Source organism: Vombatus ursinus, unplaced genomic scaffold (assembly GCF_900497805.2).
Source record: "Vombatus ursinus unplaced genomic scaffold, bare-nosed wombat genome assembly UNPS02014810.1, whole genome shotgun sequence".
Lineage (NCBI taxonomy): Eukaryota > Metazoa > Chordata > Mammalia > Diprotodontia > Vombatidae > Vombatus > Vombatus ursinus.
In genome coordinates, this window is record NW_020954588.1 from 40,236,623 (window position 1) to 40,253,684 (window position 17,062).

General features: G+C 41.5%; 1 protein-coding gene across 1 annotated transcript in view; it reads left to right on the plus strand.

Annotated features, from left to right (window-relative positions):
* LOC114053242 (caspase recruitment domain-containing protein 8-like) overlaps nucleotides 1-16,040 on the plus strand; it is a 60,861-nt gene extending 44,821 nt beyond the window's left edge. Inside the window, exons 15-17 of the mRNA XM_027876171.1 lie at nucleotides 88-168; nucleotides 10,863-11,132; nucleotides 14,287-16,040. Coding sequence (XP_027731972.1) covers nucleotides 88-168; nucleotides 10,863-11,132; nucleotides 14,287-14,300 — 365 coding nt within the window. The 3' untranslated portion in view covers nucleotides 14,301-16,040. The remainder of the gene's footprint in view (nucleotides 1-87; nucleotides 169-10,862; nucleotides 11,133-14,286) is intronic.
* Nucleotides 16,041-17,062: the final 1,022 nt, after the last annotated feature.

The window sequence follows — 17,062 nt, forward strand, 5'->3', positions numbered from 1 at the left end:
CTTACATTGCATTCTGGGAGGGAGAAGTGGGGAAGGTTGAAGATGAAACAAAGAAGTTAAAGGTCATTTGTTTTATCCCTTGTTTAGTTAACAGAAGACGGAAAATAAGTGACAGTTTACCTGAAGAGGAGAATTATATGAAAAGAATGAAGCAAATTGATACTTCAGGTATGTATAGTGGTTTGTTCTGTTTCCATGATGGTGGTCACGCCAGCAGCCATAGGGATCACTTGACTCGTCTTTTTTTTTGGGGGGGGGTGAGTCAGGGTTAAGTGACTTGCTCAGGGTCAAGGTTGGATTTGAACTCAGATCCTCCTGACTCCAGGGCCCGTGCTCTATCCACTGCGCCACCTAGCTGCCCTTTGACGTGTCTTCTTGCCTGAAATTTCTCTCTTCCTCTCCACTGTCCTTCCCACTTCTGCCTCAGTAACCTTCCTAGAACATCGATCTGACTGTATTCTCTCCCTGCACAAAACCCTCCAGTGCTCCCCACAACCACCCTACCCACCAGCCCTGAATAAAATCTGAACTCCTCAGCTTGGGATTCTAGGCCCTCCCCAAGATGGCCCAAGTTTGCTCACCATGGCACTCTCCAGGACCTGCCTTCTTGCCCAGCAGAGCCCCTCGCTAGTCCCCTGACCAAACTCTGCCCTTCTCCTGCTTCTCTGACTCTGTCTGTTGAAAGCCTGCCCACCTCAAATGCCACTGTTTCAGGAAGCCTTCTCTCACCCTCCAGTCCACCCCCCCAGAAGTTCTTGTTTTCTTTCTCTCTCACCCTCGCTCTCCTACTTCCCCCTCCCAACTCCCTACTTTGGGCACCCCAAGCTCTTTCTTAATATCTCTCTTATGGCACATGTTCAGTCATTTTGGTCATGTCCAACTCTGCGTGACCCCATTTGGGTTTTCTTGGCAAAGACACTGGGTTGGTTTGCTGCTACCTTCTCCAGCTCATTTTACAGATGAGGACCTGAGGCTCTCAGGGTTAAGTGAGTTATCTGGGGTCACACAGCTAGGTGTCTTAGGCTGGATTTGAACTTAGGAAGGTGAGTCTTCCTGACTCCAGGCTTGGTACTCTGCGCACTATGGCGCCACCTAGCTGCCCACTTAACCAGATTTTATTTTGTGTCGTGGTGCCTTGTATACATCTTTTCTTGGTTAGAATCTGAGTCTCTTGAGTAAAAGGGACTTGTTTTTATCATTTTAACAAATAATTCAAGAAGCATGAAGAGGTCTAGGCAGTAGTGTTTTGGGAAATGTTTAACCATTGGCTCTCCCCCATCCCCTGAAATGTGCACTTGACAGACTTTTAAGTTTATCTGTGATTTACATTTTTTCTATCACTTCTTTAAATCTAGACAATCAACAAAACAGATCAGGCCCTGATTTATAGCAGTTGCCAACTTCTGAGGTATAAATGCTTGCAGTGGAAATTTAACATTCAGCTCCGCAGTCTGAACTCGCTCCACCACATCCTTGGGTATAGCAGATAGATTGTCAGACCTGAAGTCAGTAAAACATAAGTTCATTTTTGGCTTCACACACTCTGTGGCAATGTCTCACTGGCTGGGCAAGTCACTCAACCTCTCTCAGCCTCAGTTTCCTTATCTGTAAAATGGAAATTATAGTAGCACCTAACTCACAGGGTTGTTGTGAGAAACAAAAGAGATTCATATGGAAAGTGCTTTGTAATCCTTAACTTATCACATAAATGCCAGCTATCATCATCATCATCACCACCATCATCATCGTCATCATTATTCCAGAGTACCTTGCAGAACCTATTTAGGCACCGGAAATAGAAGCTAAAAATGAACTTGTACCTGCCCTCAAGGAACTTATATGAACTTTGCATCCTTCTGTTCCCCACAGTACCTAGCTATGTCTTGCACATAGTGGATGTGTCTTGTACATAGTAGGCATTTACTAAGTTTTTTTTTTGAGGGGAGGTGATTTTATTTACTAATCAAAATGTGAGTAACATTTTAAAAACAACTCATCAGCCAGGTGACTTGTCTTTCTGGGACAGTACAACAGAGTTTGAGAAACTATTGTCTAACTTGTTGAAAAATGTGTCCCTGGACTCCAAAGGCTGTGGGCTTTTCTCTAACTCCCTGAGCGTTTGTTAACAGTAATTAATGCTCTCAATGCCTAAAGTTTCTCAAAAGTTAAAAAAAATGGGATAATGCTGGTATTTAAAAAAATCCATTGTTAACCAGGCAGCTAAAGCAGTTCTCTCTAATTTCTATCTAAATTTTTTTGTTAAAACTTCACCCAGGGAAAGTCATTCCCCACCCCCCCTTTTGGGGGTTTTAGAAGTTAGAAATTACCCAAGTTAGTATAAATAGGACTAAAATAAGATTAAAAGATTGTTCATGTAAATAGGAATAACATTACATTATGAGAATTTTAGCTCAGATTTATATTTGCTCTCCCAGTGTTCTGGAGCTCAAAGGGGCCTTGGAGCTTGTCCAGCCAGACCCTGCATGCTCAGGGGAGGAAGCAGCCTTGGGGGCCGGGGATGGTGGAGATGAGGACGTGCCGTATGTCTCGTTCATGCCAACCCTGTGAGATAGGGAGGGTGTGAATGTTATTATCGCCATTTTGATGGGTCTGAAAACTGACATAGAGAGGTGATGAGACTTTCAACCACATAGATAAACAGTGGAAAAGCTATGTCTTGAGCCCAGGGCTTTGAGGCAGTGTAGTTCAGTGGGAAGAACCTTGGATTTGGAGTCGGAGCACCTGGGTTCAAACTCCAGCTTTGCTGCCAGTGTGACCCTGGGCAAGTCACTGACCCTCTCTGAGCTTCATTGTCTTCATCTGTGAAGTGAGGGGTTTGGGTTAGGTGGGTTCCAAGCTCTACATTGGGCATCTGGGTTCTGACCCCATGCCAGGGGGGCTTCAAGGCACAGTGAATACAGATTGCCTTCCAATCAGAAAGACTTGGATTAAAATGCCATCCTTGCCGCATACTGGCGATGTGCCCCTGGGCATATCACTTAGCGGCTGCGCTCCCCTGGTAACTCTTTTTAAGAAGCTGTACACACACACACACACACACACACACACACACACATACACGCTGAAGACTGTGGTAAGACTTTTGAGGCTGTATATTTATGTACATATGTGGGCATTCATGTGTGTGCATATCTGGGTGTATGTGTATTTATGTTCAGGTGTGTCCCTATATATGCAAACCTGTGATTTCATTGGTTGAGGCAGATCTCACATGATGAATCTTTTTCTACTAATGGGGGTGGTGGCAGGAGAGACAGACAGAGAGAGAACGAGCAGGTAAAAGGACTTTTAATGTGGAAATGTGTTTTGCCAATGGCCCAGTGGAGGCAAGAACTCAGGTATCTTGATCCCCAGTAGTGCTAATGCCTCCATAGAAGACTGGCATACCCAGAAAGAGGCAGCAGCAGGCAGTTGGACATGTTTGGGGAGAAAGGGACATAGTGAAGAGTTTTCTTTGTGAGTTCTTCTGAGTTCACTCTTATTTTTCCCTAATCAACTGACTGGCCCAGGGTCACACAGCCTGTCTGTGTGTGTGTGTGAGGTGGGATGTGATTCTAGGTCTTCTGGCTCTGAAGTCCATAAGTAGACTTATATGTATACATATATTCCACCCCAAGTGTTCACATGAACTATTTGTGCCCAACCTGCGGTAGAGCATTCTGAGCTCATATTGGTCTGATTGGCCGCAGTCAGACACGCTGTAACTCAAACATAATGATGTCATTTTGGTCCTCTTCGAGAACAAAGGACAACCAACCATAGGAATATGTGTACATGAAAGTTATTTTTCGCTAATAGTATTTGGAATCAATTTTATAAATATAGTTTTGTTTGCTATCACCTATATTTTCCACTGTCTTCTTCCCCCAACCCCTTATCATAAAATAAAAGAAAGGAAAAAAGAAGAAAAAAAACTCAATAACATTTCTTCTCTCCCCTTGGCCCCCCCCCCCCCCTGCCCCCTCCCAGTCTGGTGTTCTCTGCAGTTGCCTCTACTTTTGCAAAGGCTTGGGTGGAAGGTGGATTTTCTATCTCTTCTTTGAGGCCAGTCTTGGTCATTATGGACTAATGTTGTTTTGATCATTCTTGAAAAACGTCCCAGGTCGAAGAATGAGTTTGCTTGAAGAGAATTAAGGAGCCACTAGAGGGCACTGTGTCATCTTTTAAAGTTCATCTTTGACCAGAAGAAGCCTGGCGGCGGGGCAGATACCCATCTTCCGTCCCGACTTCAGTTCCCATTCACCCATAGTTCACCCATAGTTCACCCATAGCTTTCTGCAAGAGATTAGCGTTAGGGAGCATCTGATCATGCTTCCTTTTCATGCTGCAGCCCCCAGGAAGGTGGATTGCCTTGAGACTACCCTGGTTAGAACTTGGGTTTTAAGGAAAGTGACGATCTAAATATCCTTTGGCTACCAAGTCAAGAAGCATTTATTCAGCACGTCCTGTGTGCCAGGCACTGTGGTAAATGCTGGGAATATTAATAAAAGCAAGGAAGACTACTCGACCTGACTATCTGAAGGAAAGGTTGCTGTGATGATGTCTCCCTCCTTCACTATGGCATTCTTATAATTATGGGGTTCTACAGCTGGGAGGGACTTTCTGGATTCTCTAGTGCAGGGATTCTTATTCTTTTTTTGGGGGGGGTGACACAGTCAGGGTTAAGTGACTTGTCCAGGGTCACACAGCTAGTAAGTATCAAGTATCTGGAGCTGGATTTGAACTGAGGTCTTCCTGACTCCAGGGCCAGTGCCTAGGGATTCTTATTCTTTTTGATGTCATGGGTTGCTTTGACAGCAGAGAGTGCTGAAGCCTAGGGGCCCCTTCTCAGAGTAATATTTTTAAATGTATAAAATAAAATATGGAGAGTTATAAAATTACACTAAATATAGTTATTAAAATATTTTTTAAAAATAAGTTTTAGGACTCCAGCTTAAGAACTTGGAATCTAATGTGCCCCTCTTGTTAGACAGAGCAGGTGTTTTCTGGACTTGAAGCAGTGAGTTTGTTATGTCCCTTACACGCACATCTTCCATTGTCCGTAAGTGTCCAAGAAAATTCCTCCATTGCTCCTGTAGCGTTTTTGTTGTTGTTCAGTCATTTCAGTCATATCCAGTTCTTTGTGACCCCATTTGGGCATTTCCTGCAAAGATACTGGAGTGGTTCGCCATTTCCTTCTCCTGCTCATTTTACAGATGGGGAAACTGAGGCAAACAGGGTTATACTTAAGTGACTTGCCCAGAGTCACCCAACTACTAAGTGTCTGAGGCTAGATTTGAACTCAGAAAGAGGAGTCTTCCTGACTCTGGGCCCAACACTCTACTGCGCCACCTAGCTGCTGGAGCCGGGAAGACCTGAGTTCAAATTCCACCTCAGGCTCTTTCTGTTTCTGTGACCTTGGGCAAGTCACTCATCCTCTCTAAGACTCTGTTTTCTCATTTGTAAAATGTGGATGATACTAATAGCACCTTCCTCACAGGATTCTTGTGATAATCAAATGGAATAGTAATCATATGCGTGTGACACAACATAAGACATATATGTAACATGTGAGATACATAGAATACGTGATAGGACTCACATGCAGTAAGTCGAGATATGTAACACATATGTAACATAGATGACATAACACGTAACACACGTGTAATGTGTGTAAAGCACTTTGCAAACCTTGAAGCACTATATAAAATGTGAGCTGTTGTTCTGAGAGATTTTTCCCACTCTTCTCCCTGCTTTGTAGGCCATTATGTCATACTATCTCAAGTTTACTGGATCCCAAATCTCGAGACAAAAGAGGCCTCAGTGACCATCCAGTCCAACCCCCTCATTTTACAAGTGGGGAAACTGAGGCTCAGGGAAGTTAAATGACTTGCCCGACATCACACAGCTAGTAATCATCTGAGGCAGCATTTGAACCCAAGGCCTCTGACTCCAGGAGGAGGGCTCTTTTCACTAGACCACACTGCCTCCTGAGATTCATTTCAATTTGTCATTCCTTCAAGGTCTCTGGGAAATCTCTGTTCTCTTCCAAGTTAGTAATACTGTTTCCAGGAATACGAAGATTGTTACAGTTGTTGTCCTGTGAATCCTCACATTCTTCCACAGGAAGATCCTCTTTTAATGTGGAAATGTGTTTTCCGATGACCCAGTGGAAACAAGAACTCAGGTATCTTGATCTCTAGTAGTGCTAATGCTTCCATACAAGACTGGCATACTCGGAAAGAGGCAGCAACAAGCAGTTGGACGTGCTTGGGGAGAAAGGGGCATAGTGTAGAGTTTTCTTTGTGAGTTGAGTTAATTCTTTTGAGGTTACTCTTATTTTTCCCTGATCAAGTAATCCAATGCAAATGGAAAGAATGATTTTATCGAATGTCATCATCACTGGAGAGTTTCAAGTTCTTGTTTTCATTGTGATTTTATTTTACAGGCATGGTGTCGTGGGAAGACTTGGAGAACCTGGAGGTGGACCTGTGGTCTGCCACTTTTTCTGTATCCTCTTTCTCCTTGACCTCTCTGTTGATCATTCTCTTCTTCGTGATACTCTCTTTTTTTCAAGGTTTTTGGGACACCCTTCTCTCCAGGTTCTTCTACTTATCTGACCATTTTTTCTCTGTTTCCTTTGCTAGATCCTCCTCCAGATCATGCCTTCTAGCGATAGGTATCCCTCAGGGTTTTGTCCTGGGCCCTCTTCTCTTGTCCCTCCATACTACTTTACTTAGTGATTTTTGTCAGCTTCCATGGATTTAATTACCATCTCTGTGATGTTGATGCTGAAATCTACCTTTCCCGTTCTAATTTTCTCTGCTGACCTGCACTCTTACAACTCCACCTGCTTCTGAGACATCTCAAACTGGATGTCCAGTAGATATCTTAAACTCAACATGTCCAAAATGGAACCCATTATCTTTCCTTCTCATCTCCTCCCCTCTTCCCTATTACTGTAGAGGGCAACATCATCCTCTCAATCCCTCGGGCTCCTGACCTAGGAGTCATCCTGGACTCCTTTTTTCCATATCCAAGTTGTTGCCAAGGCCTGTTGATTTCACCTCTACAGTATCTCTTGTAGATTTCACCTCAGTAGCATGTCTTGTTGATTTCACTTCTGGAGCATCTCTTGTAGATTTCACCTCTTCACCATCTCTTGTAGATTTCACCTCTGTGGCATCTCATTGATTTCTCTTCAGCACCATCTCTGGTAGATTTCACCTCTGTAGCATCTCCCCAGTACAGCCCCTTCTCTCTTCAACTGCTCCTACCCTGGTGCAGACCCTCATCACCCGGACTATTGCAACAGCTAGGGGTGGGGGAGGTGTCTGCCTGCCTTAAGTCTGTCTCCCTTTCAATCCGTCCTCCATTCAGCCACTAAAGTGCACTAAAGTGCAGTCTGATCATGCCATGTCCTACTCAATAAAATTCAGTGGCTCTATATTGCCTTTAGGATCAACTGCAAGATACTCTGGTTGGCATTCAAAGCCCTTTATAACCTGACCCCTTCTACCCCTTACTCCTCCCTCTATACTCTTTAATCCAGTGGCACCAATTGGCCTCTTGGCTATTCCACAAACAAGCAGCTCCATCTTGCAGCTCTGGGCATTCTTTTGTTTTCATATTTCCACATTAGTCATGTTGTGAAAGAAGAATCAGAACAAAAGGGAAAAACCACGAGAAAGGAGAAAGAGAGAGAAAATAATATGCTTCGATTTGCATTCAGACTTCATAGTTCTTCTGGATGTGGATAGAATCATGAGTCTTTTGGAATTGTCTGAGATCATTGCATTGCTCAGAGCTAAGAGCTTTAAGAGCTAAGTCTAACCAAGTCAGTCATTGCACAATGTGGCTATTACTGTGTACAATGTGCTCCTGTTTCTGTTCACTACCCTAAACATCAGTTCATACAAGTCTTTCAAGGTTTTTCTGAAATTCACCTGCTCACCATTTCTTATAGCACAATAGTAATTCCATTACATTCATATACCACAACTTGTTCAGACATTCTCCATTTGATGGGCATCTCCTCAATTTCCAATTCTTTGCCACCACAAAAAAAGCTGCTATAAATATTTATGTACATATAGACCCTTTTCCTTTTTTTATGATCTCTTTGGGATACAGACCTAGTAGTGGTATTGCTAGATCAAAGGGTATGCACAGTTTTATTTATAGCCCTTTGGGCATAGTTCCAAATTGCTCTCCAGAATGGTTGGATCAGTTCACAACTTCACCAACAATGCGTTAGTGTTCCAATTTTCCCACATCTTCTCCAACATTTGTCATTTTCCTGTTTTGTCATGTTGGCTAATATCATAGTTATGATGTGGTACCTCAGAATTGTTTCAATTTGCATTTCTTTAATCAATAATGGATTAGAACATTTTTTTTCACATGACTACAGATAGCTTTAATTTCTTCCTCAGAAAACTGCCTGTTCATATCCTTTGACCATTTATCAATTACAGAACGACTTGTATTCTTATAAATTTGACTAAGTTCTCTATATGTATGTTTAGGTCTTTATCAGACACCGGCTGTAAAAATTGTTTCTCAACTTTCTGCTTCCCTTCTAATCTTGGTTGCATTGGCTTTGTTTGTGCAAAACCTTTTTAATTTAGTAGAATCAAAATTTTCCATTTTGCATTTAATAATGTCGTCTGTCTCTTGTTTGGTCGTAAATTCTTCCCTTCTCCATAGATCTGACAGGTAAACTATTCTTTGCTCTCCCAGTTTGCTTATAGTATCAGCCTTTATATCTAAATCATGAACCCGTTTTGACTTTATTTTGGTATATGGTGTGAGATTTTCATCTATGCCTAGTTTTTTCCATATTCTTTTCCAGTTTTCCCAGCACTTTTTGTCAAATAGTGAGTTCTTCTCCCAGAAGCTGGAGTCTTTGGGTTTATCAAACAGTAGATTACTATAGTCATTGACTATTGTGTCTTGTGTACCTAACCTATTCCACTGATCCACCGCTCTATTTCTTAGCCAGTACCAAGTAGTTTTGATGATTGGTGCTTTATGATACAGTTTTAGATTTAGTATGGCTCGACCACCTTCTCTTGCATTTTTTTTTCATTAATTCTCTTGATATTCTGGACCTTTTGTTCTTCCAGATAAATTTTGTTATTTTTTTTCCTAGCTCTATAAAATAATTTTTTTGGTAATTTGATTAGTAAGGCACTGAACAAGTAAATTAATTTAGGTAGAATTGTCATTTTTATTATATTATCATCTCGGGGCATTCTCACTGGCCTCCCCCCATGTCTAGAACTCTCCCTCTCCTCTGCTGTGCTTACTAACCTTCCTGGCTTCTTTTAAGTCCCTACTAAAATTCCACCTTCTGCAGGGGGCCTTCCCAAATCCCTTTTAATCCCAATGTCTTCCCTTTGTTAATTACTTCCTATTTATTCTGTATAGAGCTTGCTTTGTATATATGTGTTTGCTTGTCTCCCCTATTCGATAGTAAGCTCCTTGAGGATGAGGACTGTCTTTTGCCTCTTTTTGTATCCCCAGCACTTAGCAGAGTACCTGTGGCACATAGTAGGCCTTACTAAGTGTTTATTCATTGATTGCCTTGGGCCAGTCATTTAACCTTGCTGGATCAAGGTTTCCTTGACCATAAAATGTGGAAAATGGATGAGCTGCCAGCTCTCAGTCCATTCTTCTATCTTCCTATTACTTCAATGTGCAGGTTGGAAAGGCACGATTGCCTGGAGTGTAGAAAATGCCAGCTAATGTTTAGTTAGTGCTTCACGGTTTGCAAAGCAGTTCATATCCAGTTACCTTGTTTTATCCTCACAGTAACATCATGAAGTGGGCGCTGTTATTGCCCCATTTTACAGATGAGGAAACTGAGGGCAAGAAAGCTGTTACATAGCTAGTATCAGAGGCACTCCTCAGCCCCAGTCTAGTGCTTTTGCACAGTGAAAGCATTTGATAAGCTTCTTTTCCCAGTCTCCTTTAATGCTAGGGTTGATTATTTCCTATTTATCCTGTTTACGTCATGTTTGCATGTTAGCTCATCTATTACCAGAGGTTCCTAAATTTGGCCTACTGCCCCCTTTTCAAAAAAAAAATTACTTAGCGCCCCCTTGGAAATCTACTTTCTTTAACCCTTTAACTTTTTTTTTTAATCTGTGTCATTTCAAAAAATATAAAATATTTTTTTTTAAAAAATGACGCATCTTAAATTTAATAATTTATTGTAAATTTGTGGGTTTTTTCCTGCATTGAAATTTTGAGGATGCAATATTGCATCATGTAACTGTATAGTATTGTAATGTAAATGAGTCATTACACATACCTATCCCTGCCCATGCATGCTGGACTTCCTGACAATGCGCAACATGCTCACCTGCCAATACTTGCTTGTTAAGACCTGTTGGTGGACTTCACCGCTGATCAGTTACAACTTGCGTTTTGTGTGCTTATTTGGAAAATAATGTAATCACTACTACATTAACTCTGTTACACAATAGATGAAACCTGTATGAGCTATTTTTCAAAATTTTCTTATCTTTTCTTTCCTTATGCTTCCTCCACCCCCTTATTTTTATTCAAAGCCCCCTAATTGCACCCAAGGCTACTACCAGCCTCCTGGATTGTTCCATTGCCTGGGGTGGGAGGGTACTTTGGGAACCTGTGAGTTAGACTGTAAGCTTTTTGAGGGCAAGGACTGATTTTTCACTTTCTTTGTATTCCCAGGACTTGTCATAGTGCCTGGCACATAGTAGGCACTTAGTAAATGTTTATTGACTGACTTTAGGGGTGTCTGTTCTCATTATAAATGGTTATAAGTGATCAGACTACAGTCAGAACCAATTGCTAAAATTCTCCTCTGTTGTTAGATTCCATCAAGAAGGAGGTGCTATCAGATCAGCAGTTGATGACTCTTGCTAGGAAATTTGGGAAGGAGTGGATCGAGCTTGGCATTGCCAATTTGGGATTAGAAATTGCTGACATCGACGCCATTCAGGAAAATTGTGAAGACATTACAGTTTGCAAGTTCAGAATGCTGAAGAAATGGCAAGAGAGGGAACGGAAGAACGCAACAGCCCAGAACCTGTACAACTGCCTGGAAAATGACGCTTCTGTTGAGGTCCATGGTATCCTGAAAGGTACGTGGAGATCTCAGGGGTTAGTGGTTCAGCGCCCCAGTGATCTGGAAAATCCGCATAACACTCTTTGGCCTTCCCTTTGTATCAGAGAAGAAGTCTGAATTATTGTAGTAGTAGAAGATAAAATATGTTGATATTGTACAATACTGGACAAATTGTTTATGCATTTCTGAGTTTCTAAACTTTTTCTGTGTCATCTGTGGCTTCCTCCAAACTCTCCCCAAATTCCCATTTAATTTCTTATGCTGACCCACATTATATTGAAACTGTGATGTGGAAAGTCGTGATGTGAAAGGGATAACTGTATGTTAGTCAAAGATGTGACCTTTTTGATTGTGCATTACTGGGTTCTATAGAACACAGCATACTGCTGGGTTATATACATACACGCATATACTTATACATGCATATACATATACACACATATGTATTTGTGTTGATTATACCTTCTTAATTCTTCTGGTCTATAGATTATGATGTTGGTTTTTAAACTTTATGCAGCTCCATCCTCCTCCTCTTTTTCATTAAAAATATCCAAATAGTTTTATTCCTCACTTTCTGGATTTCTCCATCTCACTGCCCACTCTTTTCTCACTTGGGAGATGGCTCTGGCCTGTGGCCCTTTCTGGTGAGTCCCTGGTGTGGACCGCCATTTCATGAGGCTCCCAGGCAATGCTCACTTCATTCTTGTGAATACTCCTCCCTCTCGGCACCTCTCTATCAACCTTGCCTTTTTAAATGTCGTCTTCTTCCATTAGAATGTAAAACTCCTTGGAGGTATCCAGGGGTGGGGAACTTGCAGCCTCTAGGCCACATGTGGCCTTCTAGGTTTTTGATTGAGTCCAAGTTTTAACAGAACAAATCCTTTTATTAAGGGGATTTGTTCTGTGAAGTTTAGATTCAGTCAAAGGGCTGTACTTGAGGACCTATAGGGCCCCATGTGGCCTTGAGGCTGCAGGTTCCTCACCCCTGGTATAGACTGTCTTTTTTTGCTTATATTTGTAATCCTAGCATGTATCCCTGATGGACAGTAAATGCTTAATACATGCTCTATCTATTCATCCATCTATATATCAGCTCATCATTTATTCTGCTAAAGAATTTATTACACTGTTATAACAAACTTCAAAACACAAAAAAGTCAACATTTATTGATAAAATCCTTCACACTTTTCATATTTGTTACCTATAAAGATAATAACCATAATAATCTTATTAATGAGATGAATAAGCTTATTTATGGCATAGAGTGTTTCAGAACTAATGTCGGTGTCATGGATCCTGCTAATTCTGTTTCAGCTTATGATTGAAATCAATATACTGTCTTTTTTTTTTTTAACAGCCAGAGCAAAATATCTCATCGTATTTGTCCCTGACAAATGGGCTCCTTGTCAATTCTAGAAGGATCAGGGACTTTCAAATAAAATGATAATCGTTGCTATAGAAGCTGTTGCATAGATAGTACTATACAGCCACACACTCAGTGAGCTCTTTACCTCTGTTTTATTTGCAGGGTAGATATTTGTGAAATTAGGAAACATGACATTTATTTCATAAATGAATTTTCTGTGTCTAACTTTTTTATAACTATTGTAAGAAAGAGAAAAAAAAGGGTTAACGATAGTATGACGTGGCAGAGTGCCAACACCAGCATCAGGCATCACCCTGGTCCTCTGACCCTAGACCAAGGCTTCTTAACCAGGCATTTTGAAATTTGGGTTTTAAAAAACATTACATACATCTGCACATACACACACAAGTGCATGCATGCCACGTGGCCCATCATTTTGTTATTTCATCCTTGGGCACCAAATAGATTGAGAATAGCCTGGTAGTGAGGAAACTTGGGGAACATAGAAGCCTTTCACATCATAAAACAAGGGGATGGGTTTGATTTGGAATTTTGAATAGATTTCCCTTCCTTTTCCTCCAAAAAATACCCATTCTGAATTGATTATGTGTGTGTGCATATATGTGTATATGTGTGTGCAGACATGTATATTACCTCATTCTTTTCTTTTTTTATTTCTGCCTGTGGGTTCTTCAGGGAGGGGTCATCTTCAAGTAGACAGACTTATCTCCATCTCTTCTGCAAGTTAGTAACTTACCTGGAACACCAAGAAGTAGTTCCTTGCCTTGGGTTACACATGGGCTGGGTGGAGGGGAGGGCATGAACTTTTAAAAATAATGTCTTGATAGTATTGCATTGATAATAGAGCCTCATGAAATGGCGGTCCACACCAGGGACTCACCAGAAAGGGCCACAGGCCAGAGGCATCTCTTGTAATCCTTTGTATTTTATTTTATGCATTTAAAAACATGATTCTGAGAAGGGGTCCATAGGCTTCAGTGAGCTGACTGCCCAAGGGATCCAGAACACAAACTTGTTTTTAGGAGGCACCTCTGAGATAATCAGTCCATTAAGTACTCGGGCTAAGCACTGAAGATACAGAGAGGCAAAATCACACAAATAATCTCTGCCTTCAGGGAGCTTCCATGCTAATAGGAGAAACATGTAAGTAAAGAGAGTTACAAAGTAGATAGGAGGTAGAAAGGCTGGGTGGGGGGGGAACTTCCTGAAGAAAAAGCCCTTGAGCTGAGTCTAGGAAGAACCTAGGGATGTCAAGAGGAAGAGGTGAGGAAGGAGAACCTTTCAGAACCCGGGCCAGTGAGGGCAAATGCAAGGAGGTAGAGGACAGAGTATCCTTAGCAAAGGACAATAAGTAAGCAGGTATCAGTGGGTTACTGAAGGTGTGGAGGTGGAGGAGGAGGAGGTAAGTTGCTTAACCCTGTTTGACTCAGTTTCCTCATCAGTCAAATGAGCTGGAGAAGGAAATGGCAAACCACTCCAATATCTTTGCCAAGGAAAGCCCACATGGGGTCACAGAAAGTCGGGCATGCTGACTGAAATGATTGGACAGCAACAAAAACCCTATTCCCAAAGTCTTCTAGTATTTCAGCAAATTCCTCACATTCACCACTTCTTTCTGTCAATCAATCAGTAAACATTTATGAAGCACCTACTATGTGCCAGGCACTGTGCTAAGTGCGTTGGATACCAAAAGAGGCAAAAGACAGTCCCTGCCCTCAAGGAGCTCACAATCTAATGCCACAGTTCTTGCATTCATATGCATGTATCTTTCTTTTCTCACAGGTTTTTTGGAGTAAATGTGAAGTCTTAGAAGAGCGCCTACAAAAATGGTAACCTCAGGAAGCTTTCTAATGAGTTCAGACCATTCCCAGCGTCCATGAGTTGATGCAGCTTTGATATGACAAACCGGTGATGAAGCTGTGGTAGAGTTTCAAGGACAATCACATTTTCCAGGTCAAATAAAGCTGAGGAAAAATGGAAGATAAACTGGGCCAGAAAACTTGAGGAGAGCAGGGAAGGAGGGAAGAGCCTAGAATGTTGAGAATATTCTTCCTCTCTCCCTCTGTCCCTTCTTTCCCCAAATCAATGTAGCATTTGCTTAGATCTTCCATGGTGCTTGAACCATGTTGACCTTTTAGCTGCAGGCGAAACGGGATCATTTTTCTTAGGGAAACTGTGAACTAAGAAATCTGTGTTGGGCCTTTGAAGCCTGTTTGGTTCAGGTGGCTATGTTCTTTGTGTTAATTTCAGTTAGCTTTCCTATTGGCATTAATAAAAAATGCACTTTCCTTCTGTTATTTAACACGGAACCTGACATAAGCACCCACACTCATGCACTCAAGCACATACACACACACACACTCTCTCTTGTTTGCCCTGGGATTCTTTCCACCCCTGGGGCAAGTGTACTTTTCCTATTGAACCTATATTTCCTATTGTACCAGGGCTGTGCCTTGGAATTAATTGGATGGCACACAGCCCACTTTGAATCATGTTCATCCTCACTCAAGGTGAACAGAAAGGAATGGAATTTCTTTCTACCTTCATGACCATGTAGGTGATGAGCACAAATTAAGAACATGATCTTCTGCTGTCAAAGAATTTCAGGTTGTACATTCCCAATGGATGTGCACACAAGCCAACCACTACAGTTACTTAACTTTCAAACTGAGATTCCTGCCTTGCTGGGGGCAAGATGCTCAGGCCCCCGCAGAGCCAAGGAAAAATTGTTATCTCTTCTTGTGGAAGACTTTCCCCAAGGAATTATAGGCCACATTGGTTCTCTTTGGTTATTGATTTGTCCTTTTGTATGCTATTATTGTAAACCCCCTGAATCTGGTTTATTTGGGGGGTGGGGATTGCATTGTTGACTGTCTTGAACAATTGTACCATCTACAGTCATAGATGAGAAAGAAGAATGACCAGGAGGTCTTTGGTCTGTATAATTCCCCAAGGAATTATAGGCCACATTGGTTCTCTTTGATTACTGATTTGTCCTTTTGTATGCTATTATTGTAAGCCCCCTGAATCTGGTTTATTTGGGGGGTGGGGATTGCAATGTTGACTGTCTTGAACAATTGTACAATCTACAGTCATGTATGAGAAGCAGGAATGACTAGGAGGTCTTTGGTCTGTATAGAACTGGGAAAAGTGAAGGCCAATGGCAAAGAGACCTCAACAGAAGGGAAATACAACTTTGACCTACAGTGTTTAACACACTATTAAAGATAACACTCTTGCTTGTTCAAAAAACAATTCTTACCTATGGGTCAGGATTATTTTTAATATTCAGGAATCCATCCGGAATCTCTACGAGTTTCTTTTTTATATGTGATGTAGCCTAGAAAACAAGGATGGGGGTGGGGAGAGTAGGCTTTTTAAACTACATGAATGGGCTTAGTTTAATTTTTATTTTGAGTTTTTTATAAATAAATTTTTTAATAAATAAAAATGTTCATTTCAGTGAGCCTTTGCAGAATGAGATAATGTAATAATTTACACCATTTTTTATCAGCTTCTATTTGTCAGTGGATGGGGAGGGCAAAAAATAAATCTGCTTATGTACAGAAGTGTTTGTCTTCTTCTTTCCATATATTTTTATGCTGATTGGATGCATCGGTGTTTTGGTGGTGTTCTCTCGTATTCTGCTTCTGTTATTAATGAGAAACAGCATGAGCTACACTTCAGAGGGTGATAGACTTGGAGTCTGGAGAGACCAGGTTAAAGGACAGTGAGCAAAGTCACTTAACTTTCCTGATCCTCAGAAAATAAGCCTCGTTGAGATTTGTGATTTCATTGGCACATAGACCCCCTTCGTATGTGTCAGTGTGAATGGGTAATGACTCTATTATCTTAACCCCATGTGTTAGATGACCTCTAAGGTCATTTCTACTTCTCCTACCCTGGGATTTCTTTGATAATGAGTCACTTCTCTACCTTAATTCCAGGCAGATCCTCAGAAAGTTAAAAGTTGGATGGAATCCTATTTTTTTGTCTTTTTCTTACAACCTATCCCAAATGCAGGCCAACCCAGAGACTTCTCTCCCCGTCTCCCAGAGCGTGTGTTACTAATTATAAACAGGCTGATGGATAGCTGGCCTCCAAAGTGGATCTTGCTGATTGGTCTCTCCCCACGGCAGCAGGCAGTGTGCTCTGTAAATTTGCTTGTTGTATTCAACGAGAAACAAAATGCCTCCTTGCGTTTTCATGAGGTTGTAAGTTTTCAGCCCATTTTCTCATTAGGAGACCACAGGGTTCTCTGATTTAAAAGAATAATCATAATAAAATAAAATGAAGTGGCCCTGAGGGAGAGCTCAGATTTCAGTAGTTGGTATAGTTTATGTTTTTCACAGCTAGAAATCTCTCTTTGGGGCTAAATACCCATTTAAACATGTCAAATCATTTACTAACGGCTCTCATCCTGGCAAGGTATTGAGGGATTTACCATTGTAATCACAGGCATTAAGTTCAAAGGAGGGCCCCTCATTCCCATCCCGTAAGCAGTAGCTCAAGATGGTCTGATGGTGGTCCTGCTTTTGGTAGGACTAAATACTCATAC